General features: G+C 44.8%; 5 protein-coding genes across 5 annotated transcripts; 2 read left to right on the top strand and 3 right to left on the bottom strand.

The window, feature by feature from the left end:
• Positions 1-411: 411 nt before the first annotated feature.
• Positions 412-1,998, bottom strand: K441DRAFT_659313 (uncharacterized protein). The gene has a single exon (XM_067648505.1). It carries the CDS (start codon positions 1,857-1,859, stop codon positions 867-869), a length of 993 nt encoding a protein of 330 aa, XP_067504375.1. The 5' UTR covers positions 1,860-1,998; the 3' UTR covers positions 412-866.
• Positions 1,999-7,380: 5,382 nt separating this feature from the next.
• K441DRAFT_610433 (uncharacterized protein) lies at positions 7,381-9,611 on the top strand. The gene is made up of 4 exons (XM_067645537.1): positions 7,381-7,701; positions 7,755-7,937; positions 8,319-9,005; positions 9,063-9,611. Exons 1-4 carry the CDS (start codon positions 7,639-7,641, stop codon positions 9,204-9,206), a joined length of 1,077 nt encoding a protein of 358 aa, XP_067504374.1. The 5' UTR covers positions 7,381-7,638; the 3' UTR covers positions 9,207-9,611.
• Positions 9,612-9,730: 119 nt separating this feature from the next.
• K441DRAFT_696134 (methyltransferase-like protein) lies at positions 9,731-11,408 on the bottom strand (the record flags this gene model as incomplete). The annotated part of the gene is made up of 2 exons (XM_067652859.1): positions 11,067-11,408; positions 9,731-10,913 (listed from the first exon to the last, which is right to left on the bottom strand). The coding sequence occupies exons 1-2, from the start codon at positions 11,156-11,158 to the stop codon at positions 9,731-9,733; spliced, it is 1,275 nt and encodes a 424-aa protein (XP_067504373.1). The 5' UTR covers positions 11,159-11,408.
• Positions 11,409-11,576: 168 nt separating this feature from the next.
• On the top strand, positions 11,577-12,105 carry K441DRAFT_559086 (uncharacterized protein; the record flags this gene model as incomplete). Its single annotated transcript, XM_067643434.1, has 2 exons — positions 11,577-11,789; positions 11,848-12,105. The coding sequence occupies 2 exons, from the start codon at positions 11,577-11,579 to the stop codon at positions 12,103-12,105; spliced, it is 471 nt and encodes a 156-aa protein (XP_067504372.1).
• Positions 12,106-12,500: 395 nt separating this feature from the next.
• K441DRAFT_558991 (uncharacterized protein) lies at positions 12,501-12,857 on the bottom strand (the record flags this gene model as incomplete). The annotated part of the gene is made up of 3 exons (XM_067643431.1): positions 12,501-12,585; positions 12,638-12,729; positions 12,780-12,857. The coding sequence occupies 3 exons, from the start codon at positions 12,855-12,857 to the stop codon at positions 12,501-12,503; spliced, it is 255 nt and encodes an 84-aa protein (XP_067504371.1).
• Positions 12,858-16,166: the final 3,309 nt, after the last annotated feature.

Genomic DNA, 16,166 nt, shown 5'->3' with positions numbered 1-16,166 from the left:
TTTAAGAAAGGACCCAACTATAGCACCTACTAGGTGTTTCAATAGCTTTGAGTAGTAGATATCTATATATCTGTATAGTTTTATCTATATTAGTAGACTATTTAATAAGATACAATATATACTTAGGCTTTTAACAACGCGTTTTTTAACTTTAACGAAATTAATGTTAGGACTAAGTGGTAGCCGTATAATAAAATTTATACCATTTAGAAGCCCTAAGTCTTAAAAAAAAAGTAACTATAGGGTTTAATAATAACGCGTTATGTGAATAAATAAATTAGATATCCGTAATCTCTATTTTACGGATTTTGCTTAGGATTTTAACAAATCTCGCCAAACCCTCTCAGACGTGATTTTGCAATTCGGAAGACGGCGTAGGTTATTCCGATGCTAGCTAAAAAATCGCGTCTGAGCTCGCTGAGGTAAAAGTCTACACGCGTTTCCTGCTTACATAAGCAGACTCCCCTTTCGTTTGGTCTCCGCAGCAACTACTTCGGTATCCGTAGATATAGGCCTATATTAGGGCCTATATTCCTCGTAGTTAGAGTCCATAGCTTCATTCATTCATTCCAATATCATTCAGTTCATCAGAAGCATTGCAGATAGTGGAAACGGAGAAAGACACTGTCCCGTACAAGCTGATACTAACAGAGAATTGGTGACTGCTCAAATACGAAAGTACCTATACCAATTTCATGAGTGGGTCCTACTTTAACCAAGACACTTCTTACAGTAGTTGTCATCATACAACGCGTTTGACCACCGAATTATGAGACCCAACCTTTTGCGCCATACCACCCTGTCGAGATATTTTCCAAAGTCTAAGTTCATCTAGAAAAGTCAGCTAACCGCGAGGAAGAGTCTTGTTACCTAGAAAAATCCTTGATGTCAGAATAGTATTGCTCCTGCGGTGGAGTCTTTCTCCTCTCTGCACAGTTCATTGGTCGATACAAACTCGCCGGGACATTCACGTCTCTGCCTTCATCCGCAGCCTTGCTCAATGAGCCGTATCTGATCGTCTGCACGTCAGCCCCCCTAGTCATAGCTGTGTCCTGATGCTGAGCTTCATACACAGCTCTCTGACACAGCTTCCAAAACTTCTGGTACGGTAGCGTGCCCGGTTGCCAGGAGTCCTTCAGCTCTATCTTCCCGTTTTTAATCAACTCTGAGAGCAAGTTCTCTAAGCTCTTTTGCTCTAATCGATCGCTGGCCCAGTGAAACCAGATAAACTGAGAGTCTTCGGGAGCCAGGAATGCAATGAGGCCCGAGTCATTTGAGAAGATGCGATCTGCGAATACGAGAGTGCCGGCACCGTCGGGTATAGCGCTTTGATGAACATGGATTTTGACGGTGGTGTAGTCAAGGTTTTTGAAGTCACAAGCTTTCTGAAGCGATGCGCGTAAAGCCGTAAATGTGGACAACTGGCTTCGCGATGTATAGGTTTCGATCTCGCAAAAGTAGCTGTCATATGACTTTAGATTGTAGTATACCGGAGTGATGGGCAGGCGTGGGTTGGCATTGTAAGTGGACCTAGATGCTCGCTGCTGAGCTTGGCTCGCATCCTTTTGGTGTCCAGAGCGCGGCATTGGTGTGTGTTCAGAGGTTTTCCATTGTGAACCTTGGGGCGAAGTTCGTTGCTGGGGTGAGGGGCGGTGATTTTGGTCTTGAGACTGGATCTGAGGAGAGCGCAATTGGGAAGGCCGACGCGGGTCTCTGACGCGAGATTGTGGGAGTGGCACTGAGATATGAGTGCGACCACCAGAAGATGAGGTGTTGTTGCTGAATCGAGACAACAGGCCTTGGACAGGGATTTTGCCTGAGCTGCGTCCCGGCGGGGTTTGATTTGGAGAAGGTGCCATTGATGTGTATTGCGTTCGAGTTCAAAGCGTTGGGGAGTATAGTACGCTGGCCTGGTCGCCGTATTCTTCTTCTAGCAAGTTCATGGGTACTTCAGCAACCTACTTATCTTCTGTTTTGCTGCTTCATCGCGGATGGATGACTTTTGCGCGTCGAAGGGAGATAGATGATTAAGATGGCAACGTTGTTTTGAACATCATAGGTCACGTGTTGCGAGGCCGTGTAGCTGGGTGCGGTAACTTGTGCTAGCTAGGTGAATGAGATTGACAATTTTTCAGCAAATGTGAAGATGTGCATATTCGTAATGCAGTGTAGCCTCACTATTCGAGGGCCATGCCTCCAGCGCGAGTGAAAGGCGTCACCAAGTATTTGAATTGAGTCATGTATTTGGTATATAGAGCTGATAACTTGCTCAGGTGCATAAGAAAAAAAGAGTAGAAGACGCACTGTAGCGTTCCGAGCAGTGATTGTATTGGACTGGACTGGACTGGATTTGAGCTTAAATCCAGTCCATCCAATTCTTTTAGAATTTGGCTCCTGGAGCTCTAAAGGAATCTAATGCAAATATATACTATAAATAGTAAGTCTTAGCACGATTTTGGTGTTGATATTAAGATAGGTAGGTAAGTAAATGTACCAAATCTAATGTAAAAATAGCCTATATTACATCCAATCGAGCTTATCTACTGCATTAACCTTAGTAATATTGTCGCCGTTGCCCTTAATTAGAGCTAGGGCCTCCTTAAAGTCCTCTATACTATTATTAGGAAGTTCCACCTACGCAGTAGTAATTATAGCAATATCTATAGTAGCACAAGCCTTCGCGGCTTCTATTAGTGGTATTCCTAATAAAGCCTATAGTTCGCCTTCTACCTTGCCAATATCCTTATTATTAAATATATCTTTCTATAGAGGCCTAAACGAGTACTAAAGGACCTTATTTACCTTAATTATATCCATCTAGAGTTAAAATTATCGGTTTTTAAGGAGGATCTTATAACTGCTAAATAGGCGTTTATATTTATTGCTTATGGGAGGCACCGTAAGGATATTAAGGGCAAACCGAGCAAGGTTAGGTTGGCTAGTATAGCAATCCTACCAGTATTAAATTATGTTAAAGTCTTTATTATTTTTAACAACCTTAACGTTTGTATTAAGGTACTCCTAAAGGTTATCTATTTCTATTAGTAACGCATTATCTTCTTAATAAATAGTCTTTAAGCGTTTATAAGCCTAAGTAGATATATAAACCTTTAACTACCTCCGCTACGGTACCTACCTAGATAATAATTCTTAATTAAGCCCGCGCCTACCTTTATATTTAAGAAAAAGATCCTTTACTAGCTTCCTTACTTATAGAATCTAGTGCTTTTTAACCTTATAGTTATTCTATTTCTCTTTAAACCACTATATCTTAAGTATCGGATTAAGAATAATTGCGGCCTAGTAAGCTGGCGTATTATTAGCGTACTTATAGTACTTTTCGCACTTCTCCTATGCTGTATTAGCGCAGCTAGATAAGATCTTATAGTTTTAAGCCTTAGCTTACTTTTGTTTTTCAGCTACTAGCTTAAGAAACTTCCGCTTTATTTAATTAAGCTCCATTATAAGCCAATCTAGAGTTTAAAAGTAGTTAGTAAGACCCGTACGATTACCTTCTACTATAAGAGTAGCCTTATAGAACGTTTTAAGGTAGTTATATAGATGTTCAAGTTCTTTCCAGTAACGTAGTTAGAGGAAGTTATTATATATAAGCGCCTTTAAGCTAGTAAACGGCGAATAGTTGTTATAAAACTTAATAATACGCTCTTTATAGTTTAGAAAGCGACTAATAGCTATAAAGAGGGAGTTTTAACGCGTTTGGTTATTTTAAATAAGCTAGTAGATCGTTAGTATAACTTTTAAATATTGCGACTATAGGCAGAATATTGCGACTGTGGGCAGAATATTATAACTATAGAGCGGTAGATATAAAAATCCAAAGCCGCAGCTAATTAGGAAGCTAATATTATTGCCTCTAGCGTTCTGCCGGTTAGCAAATAGCATAAATACTTAATACTATAAGTCTATTACGTACCTCTAAGCTATTAAATTCTGCTAAATTACTACTAATTTAAATCTTTTTAAAGAAGCTATAACGCTAGGGAGTTATATAAATATACTGGATAATATTATAAAGCAGACTAACTACTCCGCGCTTCCTCTAGAGCTTATATACCTTCTTAAAGTCCTATTTATAATAGGTAGTTACTAGCTCCTTATAGATTTTCTTAATATCCTTTCTAATAATAAAGGCCTATGCGTAGAGATTTGTAATATAACTAAAGTAGCGTAGTTATCGTTCTTTCCGCTTTTTTGCTGATATCTTTAAATAGAGGACTTAAAGAATTGCGTTAATATAGGTATTATTTAACTTAGCATTATCGGCTATAAAATACCTAATATTACCACTAATTTAATATTTCTTAAATAGAGCAAGTAGGATAACCGCTATATTCTTACTACTATATTTACTAATTACCTTATAGAGGCCTAGTATTATATACCGACGCTTACTATACTAGTTAATAAAATAGGTAGCAATACCCAGAATTGCGTACCTATTTAGCAAGGTTTAAAGATTAAAGGATATTAATATAGAACTATAAGCTGCGTGAAGTTCCCTCCTTAATTCTATTTTCCTTTATTTAAAAGCTATAATAACCTAACCGCGTATTGTCTTCCTAGTCTTTAGTAGAAACTTTATAAGCCCTAAATAAATATAGAATAAGAGCATTTGGAAATACTTATTTTTAAATTAAAAGAAGGTAATATAGCAGCTAACAATCTATTAAATTAATAGGTGTTTAAAGGCCTTAAAGTTTTATTATAGATTAAGAGACTTTACCTACAAATATTCCTTAATTATTGGCTAATTTAGTAAAGGTTTTTTTAGTTAAAGCTCGCTAGAAATACGGTTTATATAGTAGTTAAATTTAAGGTAATCTAGAGTAGTAGTTCTTTTAGATAATATAACTATAAGCTCCTACTAACGCTTTACCTTCTTATATAGGTAGCAATAGAAGTACTACGTCTTAGTAGTATTATCCTTCTCCTATATATCCTCCCCCTACTTCCAAATTAGCGATAATCGCGGCTTAGTATTCTTTAGTCCCTTTATTAAGGCCTTATAATGAATATACAGCTTACCCTATAGCTTAAACTCTTTAACCTCTACCTAGCCCTTAGCCTTTTTATTAAGCCACTCTAGTATAAGGATAACGTTATTAGATATAATAAAGGTACAGAGTTAAGGATAAAATCGCTCTATAGTGGCAGTAGGTAAGTAAGAGAAAATAAGGTTAGATGGTAGAAGCAGCAGCAATAACATGATAATAATAAGCTGTCCTTAATTCTATACTAATAATACACGCGTTTTTTAGGGTAGACGCTCACTACTAGAGCTAATAATTGGCTCTACTAGTCCTTAATATCCGCATTAATATATTTTAGTCCTTCCTCCTTTAACCTCCTTCCAATTTGGGTATAGAACTCTTCCTATTCGGGTATAGAACTGGAGCTCTAGGAGCCCCAGTTTAACCAGATCCACTCCACTCCGGATCTAAAATCACTAGATCCAGCTCCAATGCGACCCCTAGATCCACATGGAGCTCTAACATTACCCCAGTCCAATACAATCACTGGTTCCGAGGCTTAGAGAAAATGCTATTGATTTACTTTCAGGCGTTTGTATACATGCGGCTAGGGAAAAGCATGCAAGTCAGGATACGGGCTCGTCCCTGTGGCAACACTTTGGAATTAAGCCTGCTGATAGTAAGCCTGCCAACCGTCAGCTTTTATCCACTGTATCCACAAATGATGAAGTCTTAGTGGCTGATGAGGTGAGCCGCACAAATCAAATTCGGGTAAGAGCACATACGAGCCGCTTCTCACAAACATGGACAAGGACAAAATGCTCTTACCAAACTATGCTAGATCATTTACTCATTAATAACCTTCAAGAAAGGGCCATTCACCAGATGCAAATAATGCATATGGTAGTGGTTGGACGAATTGCCAGAATAAAGGTGATCTGTCCGGAGGAACTGCTAAGAGGTATTGACATGTTGTGGAGACGGCCTTGCCGATTACGCGGTTCCTGTTCCAGTTGCCTATCACCATATGACTTACACTGTTTCTGTTGCCTACGCCTTCCTCGTGTATATATAGTTTCTTTTCTTCATAGTTCGAATAGACAGAGTCTTCCTCGTCTTCTTCTGATCTGCATCGGATCGACAGATATTACTTCGGGCGGGGACCAGAGGTGGATGATACTAGAACCATGCATCTCGTAAAACTGAATGTTTGCTGGCAGTCGAGGATTGTCTGTGGTTATCCGGCTTGTGAAGAATCTTCACGTTAATGAAGTGTATTGAAAGAAATGTGTCTGTCCATACACAATAACCTACTACTGAAAAACCATAACCGAATACAATTTAAAGGTTTTAGATATTAGGGCCAGGTGGTGAGGCAGCTAAAACACTCAGAAAACCAGAGTAGGCCGAGGTCGTCCTCCGGCAACTGGTGCATAGCACCAATCGACAAGTATGTAACCATTCGGCAGAAAAAGGGCCGACAGCAGTCCCAGTACTATAGCTAGTTGGAGTAAAAGGCACGCTACAAACTGAACACCACTTGCGAAAGGACGATATCCCTTCCCCTGGTGCATTTCGTCCTACTGTTATCGATAAGGGCTGGCCAATAGAATCAAGGCTCTGTGACCATACTAGTACTTTTGATTCTGGTGTTCACACACAGTCCAACTCTCGTAGGACATCACCAGGGGAAGGGATAAGAAACTAGCTGGGGGAAGAAATGTAAATGGAGACGACGGTCATTAGATATTCGACCAGGCGGATTTGTACAGCCTATCACAATATTCAATGAAGCTAGTGGGTTATTCTCCCAAGATACAAGATCGTCGTCCCGTTTATCTTGCAGACATGTCCCACGCGTCAGTGTACAGTACATGGCAAATCACCGCAGGATTCAAAAGCTTGCATGTGCTGGTAGTGCAAACTCCACCTGTTCGCCCGGACAAGCGATTGCTGAGCCTTCGTTCGTTGATGCTAATTAAGCTTTTGAGACGCATGTGCTGTCAATGCCCGAAGCGGGGAGTTGCATACCTCTAACGATTCCATAGTCGCAGTTGGCTGATCATGTGACAGACTTGTTCCTACAGTAGCCGTATCCTTCCAGACTGAGATCTGCATTCCCCATCAAAAGAAATAGATCCAACAAATGCTATGGGGAGCAGACAAATAGGAACACGATACGGTAGATGGAACTCTGACAGCTGTCTGCAGCTGTCGTTCGTGCGACCTTGGCGTACAGCATGTGGCTTGCTCCAGCTGCATCCTTGGCAACTCAAATTGCGTGATACCTAGTGTCTCTCCCGGTTCGCCTACCGACCCTATCGTCACGCTACCTTATCTTTGGGAACCTTTTTCGTGGGGTGCAGGGACTGCAACAATCAACAAACTATATTTAAAAGTCGCTTCTCTGCTGTTCTTGATCCTGGGCTTCTCATACCCTGCTGCAGCCGATCTCCTTGCGTCTCGGTCTAACTGCCGGCTTACAGGGTTGATTTTTCTTTAGTGCGCTACAAAAACGTCGGCGGCGCTTTTACGCGGGCTCAATTTGGAATATAATTGATCCAGCACTGTTCTGTTGGCTTTTCTGTTCACTATAGAAAGGTCTTGGGATACAGATCTCACTATACTCCACTACGCGCTGCGCAGCATGTCGACCAAGCCCATCTTCGTAGCGACCCACCCGCGGGCATGTTCAACGGCCTTTGAAAGGGTACTACTGCGCCTCCGATAATTTAGCTTGGCGATGAGCTCATTGCTGTCCAGGTTTTCATGACGCGGCGGGACACGCTCCAATGTGTCCACGAGCCGTTCGGCGACGCGTTTTACTTCGGTCCGGAGAGACTAAGCGAACGATACGAGAAAGATGAGAAGGGGAGGATAGAGAGTGGGTTTTCGGAGAGCACATTCAAGACCATCTTCGAGAGAATCGAGAGAGAGAACGCCGAGGTTGGACTCTCTTGCCCTTCTGCTCTCAATTGCTTCAGTCGCTTGCTGTCTTCAGTGCTTCTTTTGATCCATACGTACAGTCATGCCGAATACTACTACCATTTCATTTCTATTCCCGTCCTAATGCTTGCGTTCGTCACGTGCGATTCCTTGACCTCGGTCGTTACCCCGCTGTATCACTGCATCTGTCGGCAATCACACAAGAACCCAGCGATTCAACTCGCTACCAACAGAGCCATATCAAAGCCTCTTATGCCAATGACAACTTCCCCCCCACGGCTCTCAACGCCGCATTCCTTCCTTTCCTAGTCTCATTTCTTCTCCCAAATCACTCCCACCACCTCCGCGTGCCAACTCTAACACCTATTTACCCGCCCACAGGGTAAGCGCCTCTTCATCAAAGACATAACGTACTACCTCGTCCCACCAAACGGCAAACCGGCTTCAATCGCGCCCTCCATCGTCTCCTACAAACGCAGCTCCGGCACAGACACAACTCTTCTCCCCGATGGCCCACAACTCACCAAACCGGGCCCGCCGTACCCATACGACACTGCTGCAGAACCGGGCAATCCGACCGTTGTGCCCTCAGCACTGCTCGCCCAGTTCCACTTCACATTCCTGATCCGCCACCCGCGCGCCAGCATCCCGTCCTACTTCCGCTGCACCGTCCCGCCGCTCGACGCCGTGACCGGCTTCTACAACTTCATGCCGTCCGAAGCCGGCTACGACGAAGTCCGCCGCGTGTTCGACTACCTGCGCGAGATCGGGCAAGTCGGGCCAAAGGTCGCCGCGTCCGCCACGACCGGGGACGCGGTCAACGGCAGCGCCGCGAGCGGCGCCGAGAACGGGGGCGTCGAGATCTGCGTCATTGACGCGGACGACCTGCTGGATAACCCGACGGGGATCATCCAGGCGTACTGCAAGAGCGTCGGGATCGACTATTCGCCGCAGATGCTGAAGTGGGATAATGAGGAGGACCATCGGATTGCTAAGGAAGCGTTTGGGAAGTGGAAGGGGTTTCATGAGGATGCGATTGTTTCATCAGAGTTGAAGCCGAGGGCCCATGTAAGCATCTGGACCTATTTCGGATCTAGGTTTTTGGCGGTGCTAATGGGTGGACAGAAGAAAACCCCGAAGACAGACGAGCAGCTCTATGCGGAGTGGGCGGAGAAATTTGGCGAGCAAGGTGCGAAGGTCATTAAGGAGACGGTGGATGCGAATATCCCGGATTACGAGTACATGAAGAAATTTGCTATTAAGGTTTAGAAGCTTCTAGAGATACAATACACCCAAGAAGGCAGCTATGGCTTATTGTAGTTGTGGCTAGGAAAGCAGACGTAGAGCGCAAGGACACGAGCTGATGAGGTCATCGCGCAGGTTCTGGAACCTGGTGAAATGTTGTTTGATTCCACGAGTGTATTGATGCTATTGCTTTAATCGATTTGGGGAGGGTACGATAGTAATCACGGCGGCTGTTTTGGTTTTGCTTGCGATGTAGCTGTTCGACGAATTCAATAGCGGCGGCTAGGGTTATTGAGTGGTCAATAGCCTTGCACAAAGAAAAGCAGATAAGTTTCCAAAGCTTTCTAGTCCAACTTCTATCCTTCGCTGAACATTATATTTCTAAGCACGTGCATCATACCCTAAGGATTAACAACATCTGTGCTTTTTAGCTAGGATAAGCCACGCATTTTAACTTTAGTGGATGAAGAAATGTTTGCCTTAGCCTTGCAAAGTCTAATGCGGATTCAGTATCACGTGCCGCTAGCTTCAACTATAGAAATATAAAATTATTTTTTTCTAGCTATCCAAAATGACGGCCTATATACACTCAGCAACATGCTCCTTGGATTCTGAATATATCCTGTCTCAGTTGTCCCTGTCTCATGTTTCTCCACCACAAATCCAAAATGCTCCACTAACTTCACCACCTCCTGGTCTGTCAGCTCCACCGACCCAGGTTCCCCAATGCCCGCATCCTTCGTCTGAGCCTCACTCTTCGTTTCTTCACCATGACTGCCCGAACCTCGCGACCTATCAGCATGGTGCCACAGCAGCGGCCCAATATTAACCCATAGTCCACCCTTAACAAGACAATTCTTAACCGCCTCAACATATCTAATCACATTCGGCGCCGTATCTATAAAGAAGACCGTCGCAACTGCCTGAAACGTTTCCTCCGTCTCCTTACTCCCATACAGTACACAAAAGTCCGCCGCCGTCATGCTCATGCGGTCAAACGCATGCACACTCGCACCCTTCGACGCCTCCTCCAGTGCCTTGCCCGGATGCACGTCCGGGATTTTACACGTCGCGAACTGGTCCGCGCGGGAGCGGTGGTTCGAGCCGTGCAGCGCGAAGGGCGCGAGCGTGTACTCCCCCACGGCCCGCGTGTGGTTCAGCACTAGCGAGCTGGCGATCAGTGCGTGGTAGGATAGCTCGTTCCCTTCGGTCGCGAAGCCAGCGGCGCAGAGCTCGAAGACGAGGCGGCCGAGCCCCGCGCCGGGGACAAGAACTTTAACGCTGCTGCGGTCCTGCGAGGGGAACTCGGCGGCGAGAGCGGAGAGGACGACGGAGAGGACGACGGCACGCTCGGAGGCGCCTTCGGCGCTCCAGTCGCGGTAGAATTGGTTTATGCAGCTACGAGCTTTGTCGAGGTCGGTCGGGGTGGCTTTGATGCCTAGTTTGTCGAGGATGGTGGAGTAGATTTGCAGTTCGTCGCCGATCTTAGCGGCGTGGGGAGAGAATAGGATAGTGCGGTCGAGCTTTGGGGCGATAAAAGAGCGGAAGCCTACTTTGAAGATAGCTTCGGCGAGCTTGGCGTTTTGGTCTATGAGGTCATCGAGCTGGGAGAGAGAGTCGAGGACGGAGAAGGGAGGTGAAGCAAGTAAGTTCCAGTGTTCTGATGGGAGAGAGTAGAAGGCCTGGCGGCGGGTGTGGGTTGCATTGTAGTGAGCCGCACGGCGGTATGACCTTGATAGTAGTAAGCTTTGAAATAAGACGTAAATTTTATAGAAATCAAGCTCATTCCTAGATTTAATAATGGGCCGTTATGAGCGTGGGTAAAAAGAGTAGAAAGTTAGTCGAACCAAATACGTTCATACAGCGAAATAAATCAAGGCCTACCGGAAGGAATCCAAGACAGAAAGGAGGTGCTTCTGTTCTTCAGGATCCGCAAGAGGGTCATAGTCTCCATGCCACTCACCACCCTCAGCCATGTCGATACAAGAACACCGCACTTTACAAATAATAATATAGCGTCTTATGAATAGAACGAGATTTCAAGGTGAGGATGTCAAGCCCTGTCAGCCGCGGATATTTCTAAACTTTTTTGTTACGGCCCCTCGCTCAGTTTGCCTGCAAACTTAGCGAGCGCAAAAGGAAGAGAAGCTTCTACGGTTCTCCGGCTATGTAATCCGGCAGGAAGTATAGCTGTTGACGCCCCCGAAGACATTCACGGCATTTTCTGTGGAGTGAAACGTAAGGAGGAAGCTGGGTGAGCTCTTGAAGTGGTCACACGCCACCGCCACATGCAAACCAGCCAAACTCAAACCCAGCTCCGCTCAACACCGAACTTCTATCCCAAATCCGCAACAGACACTAACCCCAGTAAGCCCCTCTCTCCCTCCTCCAACCATGGCTTCAGCCCTCCCAAACATATCTTCCCTGTCCCTCGCCGCCTCTAAATCCTTCGAACTCTCCTTTCCCCTCCCCCACGCCCCTCAAACCAGCACCCACCTCCACCTGACCAACCACCGCACCTCTCTCCTCATCTTCCTTACCACCTCCTCCGCCGACGCCGCCATGACCGCTGCAGCCCTCGGTAGCTTTGTTTACGCCATGCCGAACGTAAGTTTTTCCTTTTACCTCCTACCCCAAAAAATAAACCCTCAACTAACCTTTGCAGTGCACATCACCCTCGGCAGCCCCTCTCAGCACGCCGCTGTACACTCACTCCTCGACACTAGACTTTGCGACGCGGCTGGCGAAGGTGCTTGCACGGCGGGTGGGGAAACCGGTGTATGTGGGGAATTCGATGAGTTTTGCGAATGCAGGGATGGGCGGGACGGTCGAGGAGGAGATGGAGGGTTTTAAGCGGTGCGTGGAGGTGATCATTGGGGCTTTGGAGAGTGGTGAGAAAGGAGAGAAGGGGGAGAAAGAATGAGGAGCGGGTGGAATGGAATTGAGATAACCATGAGTGGGACAATTCCGTCTGAGGGTGATGGCGTGTTAGTGGTTGAGATGTTTTAAGTCAAAGCTGCTGTGGCAGTTCAAGATTTAAGGCAATTTTGACAGATGTCATTGAGGGGCACTGACAAAATTGCGACCACGACAACCATGTAAAATGATTAGTGGGAACAAGTCAACGAAGGGCACTACTAGCATGAACTAGACACCTCTACGAATGACCAAACGTTAAAGAGGCGCGACAACTACTAGGAGACCAGAATATCTCATTGCCTGGCGGCCTACGAATACATTTACTCGTTAAAACCGGGAGCCAAACCACCAGCTTCAGCAGCCACTAGGAGACTTAACTGCAGACACAGCAGGCCCAGCCTACTGCATTTGATTCAAACGCTCACTGGCACTATCCTTGGCCTCCTGGGAGGCTCTCGGTTTGTTGATCGTAGCCTTGAGGCCTCTGGAACTATTGGTGGACACTTAGCAAAAGACGTAATTAACGGCAGAAGAACACCAACACATTGCCTGGATTCTTGCCCTCCATGGAGTCGCCGGGGTCAATGCTACCACCATTAAACTCCTGGTTGAGAACTTCGCGGGAGTGCTACTTGGCCGCCTCTGAAGTGTCTGGGAAATATTAATAAAGAGACATACGAAAGAAATAGCAGCCGGCGAACTAGAGTTATTGAGGTTACCCTTGTGGCCGCCGACGGTGTTGCCTGGGTTGGACATTTTGGTTGATGTTTGAGTAGTTAGTGGATTGGAATTTACAGAGGTACAGCGGTAAAGTAATCGCATAGCGCTAGCAAGGGGCCCCCTGGCCACCTCTCACTTTACCTAATTAGGTAGTATTGATCGAAATTAAGCTCCCATAGGGGTCAAATTGGAGGGTGTGGCCTAGGCCCAAAAGGCTCTAGAAGAGGAAGTGGAACGGTATCTAGAGCGGAAGACATTTTAAGAGATAATAGAGCATTAACTCTAGTAGAGAAACGTTAGGGAGTCGATGTCGACGCGTCTTGAGCTGTGTTTTGGGTTCCAGGCTCGATATTACCTAATTAGGTAAAGTGAGAGGTGGCCGGGGGGCTCCTTGCTAGCGCTATGCGATTACTTTACCGCTGTACCTCTGTAAGAGTTTTGGAATGGAATGGGATTGGGGTTTTCTGTGGATGAGTAGATGATAAGATAATTTAAATTTTGATTGAGGTTGTTTACATATTCGTTTTAGGTGCCAAGAGGTGAACATGGTGATGAAACAGTGTTCTTCGAGGCAGTCGATTGCAGACGCATCATCTTCCGAGTGAGAGAAAAACAAAGAATCGACCATACGTAAACGATCCTAGCGAAATCGTGCCATCGAGGTCAAATCCGGGTCAAGCAATCCGATCGCAACCCTAGGATCTCGCCGGAGTGGATGTGCGACCAAGAGAATCATGCAGTGGGTAAAGAGATCATGATGCGAAGCTGTCCAGTCCGAAATGCGTCAGTTGTTTCATATTGAGTCATTAACCACCTTGGCAATGGCCACATGATGCGAAGCTGTCCAGTCCGAAATGCGTCAGTTGTTTCATATTGAGTCATTAACCACCTTGGCAATGGCCACATGATGCGAAGCTGTCCAGTCCGAAATGCGTCAGTTGTTTCATATTGAGTCATTAACCACCTTGGCAATGGCCAGTACAGGCAAAACTCCTTAGTACGATACCGGGTATATAACGATACCTCTGGTATTACGATCTACACGCCCTAATCAAGCCTTTTGTGGTGTAATTAACGATAATCTAACTTTTAACGATATCGTTAGGTGCCTCCACCAAAATCGGTATAACCAGTTTTAATTTATCGGATTTGGACCTCTCTTTTTGGTAGAGCCAGTCGCCCAATTACGGCCCTGCGCACGTAGATACACAATACATACTATAATTTTGATTTTTGGTGTATCTTACGTACAAAACCTGAATACAACGATACCATTGGTATTACGATACGTTCGGCTGCAGAAGCCATATCGTACTAAGGAGTTTTGCCTGTCTACTACAAAAGAGCGGAGAAGATCATTAAGCACAGCAGCTGCATGCATAAATACGGAATGAAGCGAAGATAGAGATGAAAGACGAGGGAAATGAAGCGGCGGGCTGAAACTAAGCACGACAAGCCAGGGCCACATCTGTGTCAGATCCAGTTCCTGACAGATACAAGGGGGTAACGTAAGTCACCGGGTTATGACGGTCCACCTAGTTATGACGGAAATCTGACCGCCTGTCTAATTAGGAAAAGCGGTTTCCTATTTCGGTATTCTGCCGGAAAATATCGCCTCAGCGACGAAGAGGCCTCAGATGAGGACTTTAATCCGCCAACTCGCGGTTATCTAAGCAATCAGCTGCCTAATACACTGGAAAAAGTCGATATAGACTCTCTCCTATATATTTAAGGCTTTATTCGGGTTTAATAATAAAATAATGCTTTGCGGTGGTTTTTACTAGCGATTTGCCTGCAAATCGGCATTCGGCAGTATTTTGGTGTTCCGTCATAACTAAATGCGGTTAGATTTCCGTCATAACTGGGTGGACCGTCATAACCCGGTGACCCACGTTACCACGAACGAGGCAGACGCCCTCCCTGCTAGTATGTTTTCAAAATAAGTGAGCCCTTGCAAAATGGTTGGGCTGTATTATTCTGCTAGCTACTAGCAGGAAGGGCGTCTGCCCCGTAGGCACCTAATTCATTACTACTAAAGCTAATAAGTTTTTAACTAGGTGCTATCCCATGCGCCGTCGAGATAGGCGTCCAAGTAGACGAACCAATCAAAAGCTCCAGATCAAATAGAGCCTTTGGCAAATTGAGGTCGTATCAATGAGGCCATAAATCATAGGAATAAATCTCAAATTTGCTATATGATCGTCTCGATCGTAATTAGATTAAGCTAAGGTGTTCCTGCTAGCAAGGTCCTTCTTTACAGAGCGGTATATTGTATAGAGCACACCCGAATCGTGTTCTTGGGGGACGACGTTGTCTTACCTACTCCTTACTATCGCGAGGTTTCTGTGTAGTGTTTACCGAAAGCTCCATAAGGGGTTTCCTTTTAAATCCTTCCTTTATAGCGTCTCTGCCTGCAGTTATACAAGCTACGCAGCTAGGCTTCTTAGGAAATAGTTGAACAGGGCCCTGCCCATACTCCTTTACAGGTGCCTTATATATATCCTTTTCCTCCATTATAGTGATGCGACTAGGGGGGTTAGTAAGACGTTTACCGCGGTTAAATAAGGCCTTAATGAGGTCCTCACGGAATGCTTTATGGGCGCTGCGCTTTAGCTAGTGGCTAGGAATAGATCTGGTAGAGAGCTTAGCAATTAACGATAGTTATATTAAGGAGGAAGTGGTAGAGAGACTTCTAGGACTTTAAGTGTATCCTCTGCGTATTATAATAAGACCTTAATTAGTTAGCTTCGTTAACGCCGCCTATAAAGTAATTATATATATTAATAAACTGCGGGATTAAGAGCTTCTTTATCGCTTGGTCGCCAAATATTTTCTAGGTCTAGTAGGCACTAGATGCGGTTATAGTAGGATATCTTTAAGTTTATTAAACCTTAACTCTACCTAGCGATGTATAACATCAGATTCTACAAAGTCTTATTTTTTAGTGGCGAACTTACCCGAATTAACTATACTTATAAAAAGTATTATATTGGCGTCCTTTTAAGCAAACTCTATAACGGAGCCGTCTTTTAAGAGCCTTCCGTATAATTTGCCCTATTTAATTTAGCTTAAATATATTAGCTTAAGGTCCGTAAGCAATCAATTAATCTATTTAAGGCCCTTTTCCGACTGCTTAGCAGGTGTATTAGAGTCGCTCTCCTATTACTCTACTACCTTATATATTATTTTAGTTGTTTATACTATTCCTATAGCCCTAATTCCTTCCTACCAAAGCTAGTTTAGTAGTTTAATACTTATAAAGAGGTTATCTAGCTAAATAATATGCTTATACTTGTTAAAATACCATTTACCGTTAAGCTCCTATAGGAGAAGATCTAATACTAC

The sequence above is a fragment of the Cenococcum geophilum genome (assembly GCF_001692895.1).
Source record: "Cenococcum geophilum 1.58 unplaced genomic scaffold K441scaffold_19, whole genome shotgun sequence".
Lineage (NCBI taxonomy): Eukaryota > Fungi > Ascomycota > Dothideomycetes > Gloniales > Gloniaceae > Cenococcum > Cenococcum geophilum.
This window is presented reverse-complemented; position numbering and strand designations above follow the sequence as displayed.

What these genes read in the sequence shown, in the direction of transcription:
- K441DRAFT_659313 (XM_067648505.1), bottom strand. Translation starts at nt 1,859, where the DNA reads ATGGCACCTTCTCCAAATCAAACCCCGCCGGGACGCAGCTCAGGCAAA.
- K441DRAFT_610433 (XM_067645537.1), top strand. Translation starts at nt 7,639, where the DNA reads ATGTCGACCAAGCCCATCTTCGTAGCGACCCACCCGCGGGCATGTTCA. An exon ending in GTTCAACGGCCTTTGAAAGG is followed by an intron (nt 7,702 to 7,754) that starts GTACTACTGCGC and finishes ATTGCTGTCCAG; the next exon opens with GTTTTCATGACGCGGCGGGA. An exon ending in TCGAGAGAGAGAACGCCGAG is followed by an intron (nt 7,938 to 8,318) that starts GTTGGACTCTCT and finishes ACCCGCCCACAG; the next exon opens with GGTAAGCGCCTCTTCATCAA.